The sequence below is a fragment of the Equus caballus genome, chromosome 5 (genome assembly GCF_041296265.1).
Source record: "Equus caballus isolate H_3958 breed thoroughbred chromosome 5, TB-T2T, whole genome shotgun sequence".
NCBI lineage: Eukaryota > Metazoa > Chordata > Mammalia > Perissodactyla > Equidae > Equus > Equus caballus.
This window is the reverse complement of record NC_091688.1, coordinates 99,719,607-99,738,197: the sequence shown is the minus strand read 5'-3', so window position 1 is coordinate 99,738,197 and position 18,591 is coordinate 99,719,607. Positions and strand designations below refer to the sequence as shown.

General features: G+C 42.7%; 1 protein-coding gene across 27 annotated transcripts in view; it reads left to right on the top strand.

The window, feature by feature from the left end:
• Positions 1-18,591, top strand: part of SGIP1 (SH3GL interacting endocytic adaptor 1) — a 199,099-nt gene that overhangs the window by 98,280 nt on the left and 82,228 nt on the right. For all 27 annotated transcript variants that reach the window (XM_070267516.1, XM_070267521.1, XM_070267509.1 and 24 more), the window contains 2 exons: positions 2,549-2,603; positions 3,299-3,474. In XM_070267516.1, the coding sequence (XP_070123617.1) occupies positions 2,549-2,603; positions 3,299-3,474 (231 nt within the window). The remainder of the gene's footprint in view (positions 1-2,548; positions 2,604-3,298; positions 3,475-18,591) is intronic.

Here is an 18,591-nt window from a genome sequence, read left to right as displayed (position 1 = left end):
TTTTGCATATTGGTTAATGACAAAAATTTTATTTTTATAATAATGCTACCATTTATTGAAAATTCACTATTTGTCAGTCATAATATTGAATGCTATGGAATCCTTACCACATTAAGAAGCAAAGACTATATCATTTGCATTTTAAAGAAAGGAAAACTGAGGGTTAAATTCTTCATGCTTCCCACCCCCACACCCTAAAACATGCCACCTTGTCACCTGGGCCTCTCATATCTGTTTCCCAGGATTGAGATCTTTTTGATACTTTTAGCAGTTCGACTCTCTGAAATCTATGACAGCTCCAATGTTACCCTAAATCCAAATTGTTCACAAATAATGTTGTAAGGGAAGCCACTAGATGTTAAGAAAGGGTGAGTTCTTTTCCCAAAATTAATTCTTTTTTACCCAGAAAGACTTTTGTTATATTTTGTAGGATTTCTTAGTATGTAAGAATGGGCTATTCTAAACAAACAAAGAGTATGATAATTAAAATACCAAATTCCTCATCAGGTACTACATCCACCCCACCCCACCCCACCCCACCCCACCCCCACCCCCACCGCATCTAGCACAAAACCCTAAAGTCTAGAGCTGTCCCAGTCAACACGTGAGAGTTCAAATGAAGCATAGCTACCCTCCAATTTGGTTAGTCCTAAAAGCAGTCAGGTCACATAGGCACTGCTGCTGCAATTTTACATTAGACACTGCTTTCTCGAAGGATTCTATTCCCCATAGGTTATACCCTCACTCTTGGCGGGAAAGAGCAGGGCAGGCCTCAGGGAGGATGCGACCTTTAAGGAAGGCCCTAAAATATGAGTGGGAGTTAACTGGCTAAACATTTGAGGGAAGAGAATTCCTGACAGAGAGCATGGCATTTATGAGGACCCTGAAATGGGAAAAAGCTGTGGCTTTCAAATCATAACGGTTAACAATGGGAAGAAGGCCATGGGGCTGAGGCGGATGGGGAAGAGGATTTGAAGCCTGAGGCTAGAGAGCCCCCAAGCCAGGTCCCGCAAGGCCCTGTGGCTGCAGGAGGCAGAAGCCCTGGGCTTTTGTTCTAAATACAGTGAGAAGCCAGGGACAGGTTTTTATCAGGGAAGTGACCTCAATACACTTGCATTCAAAAAAAAAAAAAAGTAACTTTGAGTGATGAGGGGGACCACTGTAAATGCTCAATAAATGGAGGCTTTTCTGTGGCCCCCTTCTCTCTCCATCATCATGGAACTTTTATTGCATCAGTGACTCCAAAATCTCTGTCCAGCTCTGTCCTCTCCACCTCCAGGCCTATAACCTCGACTTCAGGAGGGCCAGCCCTTGCTCTCTTCAGCTTCCTCCCCTCTAAGGCAGAGAAGATAGTCTCAAATGCCTGAGGTCAAGGCCCAGGTCTGCCATTTGCTGAGTGTGACATCCGATTTCTCTCAGTTTCCTCCTGGGTGGAGGGATAATTCTTTCCACATTAGATTGTTAGGAAGGTTCAGTGAAATGAAGTGTGGGTCACAATACTGACCGTATAAGAGGAACTCAAATATAATGCTAATCCCAATCATGCAAACTGTCTCTTTCCTAAAAGTGTTGGTTGTCTGCTGTTACAATTAGTTCAGACAGGAGTACTCCCAGGATTGGAGGGTGGAAATCTTGGAGTCTTCTTGAACCTTCCTGCTCCTTTTTCTCCTGTGACTGATCTGTTACCAAGAACGAACAGTTTGTTCTTCCAAATGTCCTTGACTCATCCCTTCCCACCACCAACAACTTAGTCCTTATTCTTAGCAATCTTCCCTGAATTGGTGCAAGTATTTGAATGAGTTTTCTTTCCTCCAGTTTCTTCTGCTCCCAATCTATCCTGAAGCACACTTCCAAAACACTTTAAGATTCTGCTTTCAGCATGTGCTGTGCTAACTGAGAAGCTGCAGGAGCTATATCATGTATAAACTCTTCCCCCAGCATGGTGGCACCCATGGTCTTATTTCCCGTGGTCTCCCACCATACGGCTTCCTTTCCAGTCATGTCATCTTTGCTTTTCCCTGTCCTCTGCCCATCTGAGTCATACTGTGCCTTCCTGCCTTGGTCTCAGGGCAGGCTCCTTCCCCCCACCGGTTCCTCTCTGTCCTCCCCATCTGCCCTAAAGGGCACAGCCCCCACCCCCATTCTTTCACTAACTTCCTCTTCCTTCAAACTTCTGTCACTGATGTTTTATGTTTTGTATTCTTTTTTTTTTTTTTTTGCCTTCCAAAATACATTTCAATTTTCCTGAGGACAAACAGTTCTCATTTTGTATCCCCCTGTGTTGCTTACCAGAAATGCATGATAAATTCTCTTTGAATGTTTTCTTTCATTGACAGTTGATTTCTAGTTTATTTTCCCAGTAGGAAGACTCTCCAAGCATCTTTAAGTAAATAACTAAACAGATACTGTTCAGCCATCATTTCTAAAGGGTAAGATCCTAGCCTCCTGAAATAAGAGACATGTCTGTATCCGTAAGTAAAAGGAAAATGAATAATTCCTTGATCATTGTCAGGATAGTAATTGCTTGATGTGCACTTGCATTTTATAGAACTCGCCTGAGCTGGATGAAGAAGGCTACAGCATCAGACCTGAGGAACCCGGATATATCCTTTCTTTACTTTTTTAATTTTTATTTTCTCCCAGAAAACAGTATGATCAATTCAGGTTTTAAACAGGTGCTGAAATTACCCAAGTTTCTCAAGTCCTGTTGTCCTTAGTATTAGAGATAAATAAACAGCACAGAGAACAGCTTGATCACTAACAAGCAGGCGTTTTGCCTTGATCTATTCATAGAAAAGAGGGAGAGGACGGAGAGAAAAATGTGCTGAAAACAACTGTGCAAATTGTGGGGACTGGGTTGTCCGATCCAGCAGTGTCATTTATAGTGACTGGAAAACAGCTCCAACTTATCCTCTCCCTACTAATCATCTCTGGGCACAGCATGTCGCACTCGGAATCACTTAATCCAAAATCGTCCATAGAGTGGCCTTCCTCTCTGCGTAGACCAGTCAGCTCCCATGGGCCCGTCACAATGTGCACCAAGTGTGACACACCCAATGGCCGACTGGAGCAAAAATGTAGGATGCGGTAACCACTGCTTCTTGAAATTCACCGTCCTTTAATCACGTTCTCAGGAAAGGTGAACACGTTCTAACCCTTGCCTGCTTTCCTTTTTTATGTTTGTTAGTTTTGCTTTGACATTCTGCCATCTAAGGATACTTTGGCTGCGTCTATGAGCAATCACTCATCATTGCCTCCCAGTAGAAAAAAGAGTTATATATCTTTAACTGCGTTCTACCTACCAAAGGAAAGCACTTTTATTCTTCGAGCGAGTCGGAAGAAGAAGAAGAATCACACAAGAAATTTAATATCAAGATTAAGCCACTGCAGTCTAAAGACATTCTGAAGCACGCTGCCACTGTGGCTGAACTGAAGGCATCGATAGGCAGCATCGCCCTTTCCCCATCGCCAGTGGTGAGTGGCTTTTCGTGCCAAGCTTTGGTGAGAGTGGACAGTTCTGCCCATGCGCGTTGAGTAGATCAGCAACTCCTGACACCGAAGGCTGCATGTGGTCACCATTCGTGAACTATATAAGCCTTCCATAGCTCATTCTAGCTTTAGAAAGTTATGCTCCTTTTATATTGCAGTTCTTGTGCTTTTCAGAATGGTAAAAATGCATGAGACCACCTTTCTTTTTGACTTGCTTTCCTGCAAGTATTTTAAAAGAAAAAAATAGAAAGGTTATCGGGACTTACTTCTAAAGTGATTAAAAACACTACGAAGTTTACATGTTTACTAATAGTGACTTTTTAAAGCTTATCTTAGTGTCCTTTTTAATAATATAACACATAGAAACTCATGGGAAGAAAACCAAAGAAACTGCTTTTCTTAAAAAAAAAAAAAACTTTTCATTGCCATGCTCCAAAAAAAATATTAGTCTCATAGATCATAGTCTAAAAAGATACTAAACCTCATAATCTTCATTATATTTTATTATCAAATTATCTTAAATACTCTCATTTTTTAGGCAACTGAAATACAGATATGTGTTATTTGTATTATTCAAATTAATATTTTTTACAATTTGTTCTTCCTACTCCCAATCCCCATCTACTAAATTTCTCTAGTTGCTGAATTCTGAGTTCCAACATTTATAGCAGTCTCTCTGTGGTGTTTGATAAATGCTACAATTGTTTTCTTAAAATAGCTGTGAGGAGCAGATGAAGGTTCTCAAACCAGCAGCTAATATGTTCTTGGCATCTTCTTCAGAGGGATGTGATCTCCCGACAGCATTCCCCCTGAATGAGGTAGTTAATAAGTGCTGAACCATTTGTGAGATGCTTCTGGAAATATTTCAACCAATCCCTCTAAAGGAGTTGTAATCATCTATCCTTTGAGAATAAACATTTGCCTGCCACAGATGAATAAAATCTATAATGACACCTTCTTTAGTGCTTATAATGGCCTTTATCACTTCCGTTAGTGACAAATAAAATGATTGCTAAGTAATCAGCCACAGCAATTGATATTTCAGGTAATTTTTGATCGTATACTCATTTGCCATCTTAAGATGTCTTCCTGAAAAGCAAAGCATGAAATATATTGGTCTTGTTTCCCTTCTGCAATGGGAGGTACAGATTTTGAACTCACGTAGTGGTCTGTAATACCAGTGATTTCTAGTAATGGGGGCATTTTAAATGCACACTTTTCAGCTGACATCTTCCAAATCATTTTTCTCTTTCACTTTTCAGCTGACATCTTCCAAATCATTTTTCGCTTACTGAATCATTTTTTAAATTAATTGTAAAAATCTGTTTAAATGCCTGAAACCTGTTTATATCCACTTCTCTGTAGGGTGTAATAAACTTAGTGGGCATTTGGAAGCTACCTGGGGGTAAGTGTAAGATGCAAGATCACGAGATTACATAAACAAATTTACATGAAAGAAATCTTACTAGAACAATCCCAGACACATGGTGTATATTAGCTGAAAGCTGGTTGACTCTAGGAAAGGAGGAATTCCCTCCATCGAAGAGAATATGTGCGCCCAAGTCATCTGATAGATAGTTCTCCAACAAGACGTGTTGCTGAGGGCGCAGCAAGAAGAGCGGTCATTTACTCTGAGCTCTTCTCAACACCTGTTTGCAAGGTAACATGTTGACATGATGTGGTTAAGACTGATGAAAAGATGTTAGAGACAGCGGTGTGAAAACCAGACGGAGACACCCAGAGAGAGCAATCACGGGGTCGGGTTGTTTCTGCATACCAGCGACACCACAAACCAAGGGACCTTCAGATTGTCCTACCGCCACCACCCCCGCATCCCCAGCTTGTTCCCTCTAATGTGAGAGCCTGCCTCTGCCATTCCTATGATTCTAAGTATTTGTGGGGTTTGATGTTTAGTATAGGAGAGTGAGCTCTTATTGCTACTTCAGGGAAAGGTAAGAATGTTTCTAAATATAGGAAAGTATAAAGAGAGATTGGAACTGAAAACGTCGTCTTGGCTTCAGAACCCTTGCCCTCTTCTAGATCACCCATGTGTACCTGTATTTCACAGATGACGTACATAGTATGTTAGCTCCAGAACCAGATAAGTAGACGAAAACCTTCTGAAATCCAGTTAGTGCCATGACAAAAGTGGCAAATGCTCTGTGCATCTTTAGGTTTCCAGCCAAACAGTCAGAAACTTGTATGTCTACACTTAATTCAGATACACAAACAGAAAAACAGAGCCATACCAGTTAATACTATATGTGTCAGAATATTTCATTCAGGCTAAGGATCTTAGGGTAAAAACCATCAATCATTACACTGATAGAAAAAGAGGAAATTCCAAGTGGTAAACTATTTATAACAATGGCTTATGTTGGATTCCTGTTTTCTATTTCTTTTGAAGAATTTTAAGATAAAGTTGTTTTTCACTTGTTCTTTTCATCTATCTGTGAATATATATCAATGAATTGTAACTCGTTTGATATCTCTTATCATAAATTTTGAATAGTTTCCTGGTATACACTTCATGGTCAAATTACTCAATAAATGAATGAAATGAATGACTGCATGGATGGATGAATGAATGAATGAATTATATATATTTATGTGTGTATATAATATAAACCTATCTGAAGATTACTCCTTCCCCAAAACAAAGCTTCAGGAGCATAGAAAATCTGGGTTTTCATTGCTGGCAATGATCCTACTGTCTAGGCAAACACAATTTCAGTCCAGACCTCTCTGTGGTTTGATTTTTATAAAGAAATAAAGTATAATGTGGACCAGGACAAAGCAGAGCACCAGAAAAGAAGAGGTGGTGATGCGGTGGTTAACACCCGGGAACAGGATGTTAATTTCTGTTCTTACCCTGAGAAGAGAGCATGCTGATAGGGCAAAGAATGAACAGCACCCAGGTTTTAGTTGTTGATTTGGCATCTGTACGAGTTGGAATACTGTTAGAGCTACTTCAACAGAGACCAAAATAGTAATGGCTTAAACAAAATAAGTTGTTTACTTCTCTCCCATATGAAAGTCAAAGCTGGTAGGCAGTTCAGATGGATAATAGAGCCCTACACCAGGGGTCATTCAAGAACCCAGGAACTTTCTGTGTTATTGCTCCACCTTTCCGAGGGTGCTGCTGCCTTCCCACCATCAGTGACCTCCACGTGCCAGCCTCGGGGTGGAGGAAAGAGAAAATTAAAAAGTGGCTTCCTTTAAGGATTTAACTCAGAAGTTGCACACATCACTGTCACTCAGATCCCGCTGCCCATAATTTAGTTGTGTGGCCATATTAGCTGAAAGGGAGTCTGGGAAATGTAGTCTTGGCTGGATTGACATGTAACCAGCTAAAATTCCGGGTTCTGTTACTAAATAACAAAGGAGCAATTGGATATTGGTGGGCATTGACAGTTTCTGCCACTGTGTCTTAAAAATTCTTAGATTGCTGTTGAGAGTTCGTTAGGAAATGAATTTTTTTTTCCTGTTTACCTTCAAATTATTGTCAGAACCTATTGAATCTAGGAAGTTTCCTTTTAAAAATTTCTAGGTGCTGGCCCCGTGTCATAGTAGTTAAGTTCAGTGTGCTCTGCTTCGGTGGCCCAGGTTCATGGGTTCAGATCCCAGGTGGGGACCTACACTGCTTGTCAGCCACGGCTGTGGTGTCATCCCACATATAAAGTAGAGGAAGATTGGCACAGATATTAGTGCAGAATGAATCTTCCTCAAGCAAAAAAAAAAAAAAAGAGGAGGATTGGCAACAGATGTTAGCTCAGGGCTAAACTTCCTCAGCCAAAAAAAAATTCTAATCACTATTTTGTAAACACCAGTGATGCTATGCCGCATACTAGCCAGCTGCAGGATGAACAGAAACAAGTTTCATTAAAATACCTACTTGTTTGGTTGAGGCAGACCCTTCCAGCAGTAACAGTGTTCCCTCTGTGTTACAAAGTTCACTGCTTTTTTGAAGCAGGTGGTTTCATTGTTGAAAGAAAAGTGTTAAACCCAAATGCTGTGTAACTTTTGTCTTTGGTTGTATTGTGCTGTTTCGAGGATGAACAAGGGACAAAGTCACTCCTTTTCCCGACACGTTTTCTGTGAAGCAGGCTAAATCCAACACCAAGATTAGTGTGAAGGATGTTTATTAAGGAGTGAGCCCGGGCTCAGCACCTGTGGGGGCGGGGGGCATGCAGAGGGAGCAGTTAAGCTTTTCTGCATGCCCAACAGCAGCCTGAGCTGATCGCAGGGGGAACTCTGAGCTGGAAAGACCCTTCAGAGTTGTGCTGGGTTTGGCTGAGATGAATGACCTTCACGCTATGTCAGTCAGGACTCCGATAGGGGTGGGCAAAGAAGGGGCGGAGTGGCTTTCTGCAGCTGACGCAGGTCCTGAAGCCTTGACCGTTGAAGGCTGTCTGCCAATAGCGCTCCTAGCAGCTGGTGCAAGAAGCCCTTCTGAAGAGAAATCTATGGGGCACATTTTCTTGTCCTCCACAAATCCCCTGTACCTGATATAGAGCCTTTTTCATATGTCATTGCCATTCAATAAATACTTGTGTGAGTGAGGAGTGAGCAAATATATGAAAGGCCAGGCCAAGGACAGAGCACTGTGGCATGTCACCACCCATCTGTTGATAACACACTTCAGCCTTCCTTGTTCACCGTACAATGACTCGCCTAACCATGCTCTCATCCTGGCCACATATTTCCATGTTGTTCACACCAGTGATGGAAATGTCATTAAACACAATGCTGAATTTGAGACATCGAATGTCGACAGCTTTGCCTGAATCCTCTAGACCAGAAACCCTATCAGAGAGGGTGATGGGTTTAGTCTGCCGTAACTATTTCTTTGTGCTGGGACTTAGGGTTCTCACCTTCTTTTCCAAGTGCTTTCTGGCTATCTGTTTAAATAATTTGTTCTAGAATTTTGAGTTAATAGGAGGCAGCTGTGTGGTAACAGAAAGCGCATAGCACCATAGCACATGGACTCAGGCCTGGGCGCCACGTCCAGGTCTGCTGTGTTCTACCCGTGGAAACTTAGACAAGCCCCATAATTGTTCTGAGCCTCTATTTCCTCTCCTGTGAAGTGAGGATAATGACAGTCCTTATGGGGTTTTTGTGCAGGTGATTATCCATCGCTGGCAGGGTCAAATCTTCTTTGACTTTTTGTCCCCTGTGTTTGCATAGTGCATGGCACAGGTGAGGCCCTCGGATAGTTTTCAACAGATGACTGAATGAGCAAAGCACGCAGCTGATCCCACCACCAGTACGTGATGCATAAGTGGAACTTTACGATTGTTCCTTTCTTCATGACTAGTTATATTAGTCAGAGTTCCCTAGAGAAACAGAACCAACAGGATATGTGTGTATGTGTGTGTGTGTGTGTGTGTGTGTGTGAAGAGATCTGCTGTGAGAAATTGCTTCACGTGATTACGGAGGCTCAGAAGCCTCACTATATGCCATCTGCAAACCGGAGCCCCAGGACAGCTGGTGCTGTAATTCGGGCCAGCTCCAAAGGCCTGCGAACCGGAGGAGCTGATGCTGTAAATCCCATGTGAGGGCAGGCGAAGACCAGATGAGATGTCCCAGCTCAAACATGAGGCAGAAAAGGGGGTGAGTCCTCCTTCCTCTGCCTTTGCCTCTGTTCAGGCCCTCAGTAGACTGGAGGATGGCCACCCACGAAGGGGAGGGCCATTTCTTCATTGACTTCACCAATTCCGACGCTCATCTCGTTCAGAAAGGACCTCATAGACACACCTAGGAATAATATTTAATCTGGGTACCCTGTGGCCAGTCAAGTTGACCCATAAAATCAATCATCATACTAGTCTATATATATATTTTTTGATTTAACTTTCCCCCTTATTGAGAGCCTTGTCTCGGCTTCCCCATTTCCAGTCTCCTTCCCTAAAGGCATTCTGTGTTTTCGTGTTCTGAATTATCATATATCTTCATCTCAAGGCTTGAATTCAGTTAAAGGGGTTTGGGGATCTCTTGCCTATCTTAGACTTTAATCCTGAACCAAATCTGATCCATCTTTTAGAAGAACTACTTTGAAGTCGGTTTTTTTCATACTGGACATTTTGATTGATATTTCTTTAAACTCAAATAGAAATTTTGTACTTATCCTCTGAAGGACCTGGTGTATAGTGGGAAAGATGTTGGAATCTGATAGGCCTGAACTCAGCCTCTTGCTAGCAGTGCTGCTTATGGAGGTTTCCTAAACCTATCTGAGTGTCAGTTTCTTCATGTCTAAAGTGGGAATCCCAAACACCTACCTTCCAAGGTGGCTGTTGGCATGTCCATCTCCTTCTGTGAGTACAACATAAAGGTCATCCGCCCTAAGGGAGGAGATAGAAACAGAGACACGAGATGGGTAGTTTTGCTGTTTGCTTCCCCTTACACCGTACTCCCTACATTCAATGTGGAAGCAGACCTGCATTACATCTTCCCAGAATGGCTGTGTTCTTAAAAAGTAAATTATTTTCTGAAAGGGGCTAAATAAAATAATGGGTGCAAGATTGAACTGTAAGGAAACATGCCTTTACAAAAACAACAAAATGAGAATTAGACATAGCAGTGAATACAATTCCATTTAAGATAATTTGAGGGAGATGGAAATAGACACTTATTCCAGTGATGTCAAAATTACTCAAACAACTGGGCCCTACCTCTTCACTGGGTTGCCTTGGGCAAGTTCCAAAACCTATGCCTGTTTCTTCACCTACAAATGAAGATGATTCCAGTACCTACTTCATAGGATATTGTGAAGCTTGAATGAGTTAATATATATAAAGTGCTCATTGTAGATACTACATTCAGAGTTTATTTCATTGTTGTTGTTAGAATTATCTGCAAGGCCTAGGGCACATTTTAAAGAACATCATTAATAGCGATAAATCAGGATACCCAAATAGCCAAAAGTCATTTAGAGCCAAGACCGGTAATTATCCCATGCATGAAACTGGAAAACTAATAAAAGAAATTTTTTGTGCTGCCTGTGAACTGGTTTTGGAGGTAATTCCAGAGCATTCCTAAATTGTTTTGAGTAGCATCAAAATTCCCCAAACAAGTCTGGTGCTCCTTCAGGAGACTATTGAAAGCAAGCATTCACAATGGGATCTTGTATTGTGCATCAACCCCCCAAGTTTATTTCATGGAGAATTCACATTGTTTCTCATCCCCCTTCAAATGAATTCACCAAATATTTGGTAAGCACCTTCCCTGTAGCAGGCACTGAAAGCTAATATCAGAAATACTGGACAGACGTTGTCTGACCTTCTTGCGAACACTGCCTACAAATTTACCAGAGAACAATGTATAACCAGTGTTGCTAGCAGCACACAGAAGCCGGACTTGCAGTTGTGGTCCAAACCCTTGCCTGTCTTCGCTTCAATTTCCTGATTGAAGATATAGTCTTCTGTGGGCAGCTACCCCTCTGGCTTCCATTGCAGTCTCCTGGCTTCCTCACCCTTCCCAGGGTCTCAGATGTGGACATCTCTGTCTCTCCAGAACCCACAGGGAGCACTATCTCTGACACATCTTCAGCTGTGTGCTTTGCTCCCTGGATGCTTTGGAACCAGTGGCTTCTGTAGCTGTCATGGAAGCAAGAAGACAAATGCGGTGGTTTAATTCTTGCTGCAACGTCATCTCTTCCTTTTCTCATATGCTGCCATTGGTTTCTTTACTTTCGTCCTTTGGTGAGCCAAGAATCTCTGCCAGCTTACCTTGAGAAGGTGTCCTTAAGTACAAGCATTTAGTTCTGTACCAATTAAGAACACTTGCTCTGGAGTAAGTCAGAACTAAGTTTGCATTCTGCCTCCGCACTCGTTATCCGCATAACCCTGGGCAAGTTGCTTAAACCTTTAAGCCTCAGTCAAAGCTTAGTCAAGTGTAAAATCCTTCTAAGAATTAAGGAAGTGATGCATAGAAAGTGCTTAGTACTTTGTAAGTAAATTTGTGTATGTAAGAGAGATGCTTAGTAAATGACAGCTGTTATTAATCAGAACAACACCACCGTGTCTCGTGGTGAGGACTCGTAAACATCCTTTAAGGTCACAGACCACTCTGAGAACTTATGATGGTGATGGTGTTGGTGGTGGCAGCTGTGAAAATTTGAGGGCTGACTGTGTCAGATACTTCATGTTGTTAACTCATTCATCCCCATGACAACCCAATGAGATAGGTACTCTTATTATCCCCATTAGACAGATGAGAAAATCGAGGCACAGCAGGATTAATCAGCTCACTCAAGGGGTCACGGCCAGTAAGTGAAGTTGCTTGGACTTAAACCCAGAAGGTCCAGTTTCTAAGTCAGAACTCTTAAACACTGTGTTATACTACTTGTGATGAAAGCTATTGGCTCTCTTTCCAGGGGGAAAATGAGATGTTCATTAGCTCATCCAGAACATTTTACACATAATTTCTGAGTGCTCACAAACCCTTTGAAGGCTTTCACTTCGATGGTGGATAAAGGGCTGTGATCCCACCTCAGAAGCCCACCTTCCAGGCTCTCCTCCCGGTCACTCATCAGACACCCCCTTCCACGGGACTTCAGGTGTCCTACCATGTGACACAAGAGTAAGGCTGAGCTGGCAGGTCAGTCGGCTTAATTGCTGCTGTGTCATATGTGATTTATAGTTTATTAAAATTCATTTTAAGACTTTATGCACCTTTGTTTTAAATGTTAAGGAATGACACCTCAGTTTTACATGACTCATATAGTTCAGTTCCCTAATCAATCAAATAAGTATTTTTATGTCGATGGTTCATTATAATAATGGTTTATGTTTTATAAATGCCCAGTCAAGATCAGAAAGACAGATTGAGCAGCTACACTATTCAGCAGACAGGGAAGTGGTGATAGCTCCATTTTACAGAAGAAGCCAACTCAGGAAGGTCAAGAGGCTGCTGAAGGTTCGAGGGCCGAGACTCAAACTCCAGCATCTCCCTCCTTCCTGCCTAGTTAAAAACACAGCGTGTTTTCTCACCTACAAAGTAAAGGTCTATGATTCAATTCTCCTTATGATCCCTCTCAGCTTTGATATTTTGCTGTGTATTCTGGCCTAATAGTCTCGGTGGGAAGCTCTCCGTACTAGGGGCAGACTGGGGAGACAGCAAGGGGCCCAAGAAAGAGAACGTTTCCTTGAAGCACCCTGGAGAAACAGGCAGAGCAAAGGCTTTGAGTCTGTACCTTGTTATCTGTGTCCCTGGGCAAGTTCCTTAACTGGGAGCCTCAGAGCCCAAGTCTGCAAAATGGGAACGAGAACACCTGCTTCACAGGACTGATGTCACGATGACATGAGATAACGTTGCAAAATGCCCAGTTTATTGTCTGTCACCCAGGCAAGCGTCAGTTCCCGTTTCAGCTCTGCTTTCCTTTTTCTTAAGTTAAGAGACTTGTGGGAGGCAGAAAGAAAATAAAAATAGCGAGGGAGGACTTGAGAAAAGTTAAGAGAAAGGGGCTGATAGAGATGACGTGAGAGTGGGAGTCGATCTATCCTGGCACGTGTGCCTCCTCCCCTTGCCCGTGAAATTTAGTGATCCAAGGAATTAAAGAACTTGACATGACCTTATGCAGGAGCAATTAGTTTCATCTTGTGCCTGGAGATTTGCAATCCATAATGGAGTTATTTAATCGAAAAATACGGGGAGGGGGAGAGAGCTTCGAACAAGAGGCAGTCTGGTGCTGCTTGCCTATTCCAGGTGGCCCACCCACCCGCCCACCCCCAAATTAGCCTGCCATCAAGCCAAATCCGTGAATTTGCTGCTGCTTGGTAACACCACCCCCTTTCCTGTCCTCGCTCTGGCAGAAGGTTCAGCACCCCGCTGAGTTCAGTAAAAACAAAGAGTCATCCGCGGGGGAAGGGAGCTTCAGTCTCCTACACACGGGCATTCGCTCCTGGTGGAAGCACTGCATGGTGCAAGGGGAGGCTAAAGATTGCATGCATTCTGATGCTACGTGCTCAGCCCGGCCCTCAACTGCAGCGAGTGGGAGGGAAGAGGCTCAGCTTGGGTTCCACTCACAAGGAGAGCTTCCTAGAGCACATGTGATGTGGGTCGGGTCTAGACCAGGGATATCAAGTATGGCGCCCGTAAGCTGCCACTTCCCCACTTCCAGACCCTCAGCAGACACTGCAACTAGATCCCAGATCCCAGATGTGGTCTGAGAAGCCTGCACTAGACAGAACTGTAGGCAGCCCGTCGTAAATCATCCCGAGTTGGCCCATGAGAGGTAACTTTTTTTTTGCAGGCCTTAAAGAGAACAATGGTTGGGGAAATTGGTGGGACCTTCCTTTTTCAAAATATGTTTTTTGCTTTCCAAATTATAGTAAGCCATGGACTGTCTGCAGAAGAATTCGTTTGATCTATGATACGTTTTTGTTCTTTCCTTCATTACTAATTTTTTCTTAGGGAATTCTCCGTTGCTTCCTTTTCCTGACCTTTAGAATAAATATCATTTTTTCAAGTGTTTCATGCCCACCGTATGCTGGTAAGAAGAAATTCCTGAGTTGTTGGATGTTTTGATCTCCTTGAAAATGGGCAGAATATGAATTCAGTCTGGATCACCTTTGTCATTTTTTTCTCCAATTAATGTTGGCTGTACCCTCTGAGTACATGGCATTTTGCTTCCCTTTGTGAGGTGTAAGAGTTAGAATTTCCTTGCATAACTACAGATCTTCAATCATGTTTCTCTGTCTCAGAGAACTGGGTTGGATTGGGGGTTCCAGAAGCATGATCCCCAGGCTTAGACACTTCTAACGCACAGTCACTGCTACCAACAGAAAATCTAACTGAATGAGACAATATACCCACAATCTTGACACACAAAAATGTCAGGATGTCCTCAACCAGAGGTAGCAAATTCTTGAGTTATATGCTTTTAATTACAATGCTAATTACAATCAAAAAGGCTAATTTTTGTCTCTTTAAGCTCTTCTGCCTTGGTTGTATTAGTCCTACTGGTGTAGAGTTTAGAATTTAAAACTATTTTTGTTAGCTAATGGCCATGATCAGGGTAGAATGTACAGGCTCTTTAAAGAAACAATGAATTTGGAAAATAAGTTTGTAACAGAAGCATAATTTGTGCACAATTCAGTAAATGTTGGGTTTATGACAACGAATCATGCACCCGGAACTTGTGGGTTCCTACTCCTTTCTTAACGGGGCTTTCCTCGAGAGCCTACAACATTGGATGATACGTAGTAGCTTCTTAGAAAACACTTGGTGGTAGGTGGGATGAATGGATGCTCTTCACTGTGGGAAATTATATAGAACTTGGTGTTTAGCTTAATATGATGCAATTTATATCCCTCACATTATTTTGTAAAGAAAGCAAATTTATTTGATCTTTTCCCCTTCAATTCAACTAAGTTTCTTTCTCCTTTATTGGATGGCTGAACAAGGTGAGCACTAATTCCATTTCTTCTCTTACAGTTGGCAGTCCCTTTTAAAAGTTTATTCATGCATTCTTCTTTTCTGTGGATGCTAGTTTTTTGTCGTAATTCTCTTCTCCCATTCCTGCACACATCCCAGAGAGATGTCTGTTTTCTCATCTGAAGTCTCAGCTTTCAGTCATTCAGCGGTCCTTGACCCTGAGGGTAAAGGAGTAGATATTGTTATCTCTCTTATACTATTATATTTATTTTTATATTTGAGTTTCTATAAATGTATGAATAATAGTATAAAAATAACAGTGTAGGGGAAAAGTCCCTATCCCTTTGTCCTTTGGAGGAGAATTTTTTAGTACCAGAAATAATCTACAGCAATGAATGTAATTTTTAATTGTCTTAGGAAAAAAAACTCTTAAGAGCGTGAATCACCCACATTAACCATGTCGGAAAATGTTTCCTCAGAGAGGTTGCCCAGTTGAAGCTCCCTTTCCACCTCCTAACCTATTTGAAGTCCCTCTCTATTTTATTTTATTTTTTTAACATGTTACATGGGGAATCAAAATGAGCTTCCAAAGAGTATTGAAACACGACAGCATCTGTCACATGCAGGCGGTTTCTGATATTCTTGCATCTGTGCCTCTTCTCGGGAACGGACAGCACCAACCATCCACACCTGGGCGCTCCTGAGGAGCAACAGCCCTAAGCTGCACTGGAGCGGCCTGAAGCCTGAGTCTTTACAGTGGCCTTCAAGACCCTCATGGTGGGGACACCCCCAACCTCCAGATTAACACCTGCCACTCTTCCTGCTCACTCCCTCCTGCCTGGCTCCCTGGCTCTGCCCCCCACCCCCACCCCCACCCCCATCCCTGCCCCAGGAGAGCTGCACTGTGACCCCCTCACCACCTTCAGGTGTTTGCTCAGTCACGTGACCACCTTATTCGGCATCTCAGAACTCCCTACCCGGGCTTCCCAGACGCCTTCATTCACTCTGCTTATTAAAGTTGCATTTATCATCTTCTAAGAACTAAACACTTGGATCACCTGTTATATTTATTATCTATCTCCTCCCCCTACTCTCAAAAATAAGCTCATTGGAGCTTTTCTGCCTTTTGTTCCTATTGTTTTGTTCACTAATACACCTAGAATAGAGCCTGGTCTTCATCAGGTGCTCAGTAAATCGCCATTAACGGGTTCATAAATGACTAGATAATCCTTCTGCTCCTTGTGAAGACATGACTAGTCACAAATAGCTGATAGGAAGGGGTTATATTTACAATAAATCTCACTAATTAAAATATAAAGATTCAAAACACAGCCATCCTATTTTTCAGGTTAGACAATTGCACACTCTTAAAAAGCTTATAGATCAGACCTGCTTTTCTGTCTTGGTCCCACTCTCTGAAGCTTGATGCCAGAATTTCCCACAGCAGCCCAGTTCCTTGTTAGGGGGCAGGGTGTATTTAGAGCACAAAACCTCCCAGGAAGGACCACTGCAGCTCCGTGTGGATTTTCTCTCTTCGCCTGTTAGCTTTGGCTCTGGGTCTTATACAGAATTCAGTTTTAACTGTTGCTGGTTTCTAGCCCTCATGCAGAAATGTTGGCTTCCACAAGACCTAATTTGAGTGACTACTTGCTTAGAAAGTGGTTTGGGGGGCCGGCTCCGTGGCCGAGTGGTTAAGTTCTCACGCTCCGCTGCGGCGGCCCAGGGTTCGGATCCTGGGCGCGGACATGGCACCGCTCATCAGGCCACGTTGAGGCGGCGTCCCGCATCCCACAACTAGAAGGATCTGCAACTAAGATATACAACTATGTACCGGGGCGGGGGACAGCCGCAGTTTGGGAAATAAAGCAGGGAAAAAAAAAAAGATTGGCAACAGTTGTTAGCCCAGGTGCCAATCCTTAAAAAAAAAAAAAGAAGTGGTTTGGGGCAAAAACCGCCAGAGGGAGGTTCTCCATCTGCAGAGGGCAGGAGGTCGCTGGGTTCCTTGGGAAGCTGTTGGTCATAAGGGTGAGAGGCCTTTCAACAAGGCTTGCAAGTCAGAGAACTGCGTTTTCTCAGGCTGAGGGACAGGAAAATCCCTGCAGTTAGAGACCATTCAGTGGTTATATTTTAGGTATATGCTTTGTCCAATCCCAAAACTCACTCTGTTTCTATGTACAAGTGCACCTGGGGCGTACATTCCTTTTCCAGTTCTATTATCTTTTCCATAATTAAAAATCAACTCTGATGCTGTTAGCTCATTTTAAACCAAGGAATATCTTTGTTTTCCCCAAAGGTGAGTTGTCTTGTCATGTTTTTTTTTGTTTGTTTGTTTAACATTCTGAAGAAACCCTTAAACCAAGAGGCCGTACTCTAGGTGTTGGTAGCTGCTAACAATCAAAGCAAACAACATATTGAATAAAGACGCTTAAATCATCATATAGCCTGGAATGGGAAAGTGAGGGAGTCAGGGCCTTATCATTTGTGTGTTGGTGTTTATTCTTCTGATTCTAATTAAATAAAATGAGTTTAATTCTAGAAAAAGACTGAGACATTTACCTTATAATCAAAGTTTCATTCCAAGGTCTGAAACCATGCCTAGAAACACACGCTCACTCCCCGAGCAGCTCATTCCCTGAGACCTGCTATGATGAACAGGCATGATCTACTGAACTCTTTCCACTGGAAAGGTGATTTTCCAGGCGCTGTGATCTGGGGGCTTTTAGCTCTGTTGTTTCTAGAGCTCCACGCTGATAAGGCCCTGAAAGTGGGTTCAGTCTGTTTAGGGGACTTGGGCTGTGCCAGGAGCCCACCCCTGACCAGGCTGTCTGGAGTTAACAAGCTGGGATCCAGTCCCAGCTCTGCTCGTTTGTAACCATGTGACCTTGGAACTCATCTGAGCCTTTTTCTCATTGGTAAATTAGAGATAATAATGACCATAACTACATGAGGTAAAACAATAATGGTAAGTTCTCAATAAATGTTAGCTGTCAATATCATCCTTGTCTTCACCATCCTCACAACAATTCTACCAGGCGGCCTCCCTACTTTACAAATTCTGGAATTGAGGCACATGTAACTTGTCCAAAGGGACCCAGACAATGAGAGGTTAAGCTAATTTGAATATATAAAATCTCATGCTCCTCCTTCCAGGACAACTTTTTTGAAGCTATTTGATTTTAACCCAAAATTTATTTTGGTCTGTAGATTGAGGACATGGACCTTCATAATTTTGATTTCTCTGTGCGGCTTACCAAGGGTCTGGGCCTGAAAGTCGCACAAGAATGTGGACCCTATCTCTGCCCTCAGTTTTTCTGAAGCATTAGCGTTTTGCTATAGGAGAAAATTCCATCCTGGAGATCTGGATCGCATGGCTCCGCGCTAATGTTTGTGCAAAGCTGTGCCACTTCCTTGGAGCCCTTGTACCATGTGCTAGCACCTGAGGTCATTAATGGGCAGAGAGATCAACGGTTAAGTGGGAGCTAAGGGAAACATTTATAGGAGCCGGAGAAGGAGCCGTTACAACCAGGGCCACATCCCTCGGGCCATGTATAATTCAGCCTTATTTCAAGAGCAATTCATCTTTCTATATGTTGAAAGACACTGTGCTTCAAACATTTGTATAATGTCTTAATGATCCCCAAAAGGAGAATTCATAAGCATGCTTCGACTGCCTACTGTGTGCTTGGCATTATGTTTGGGGGCAGAGACAGTCCATTCATAGCCATC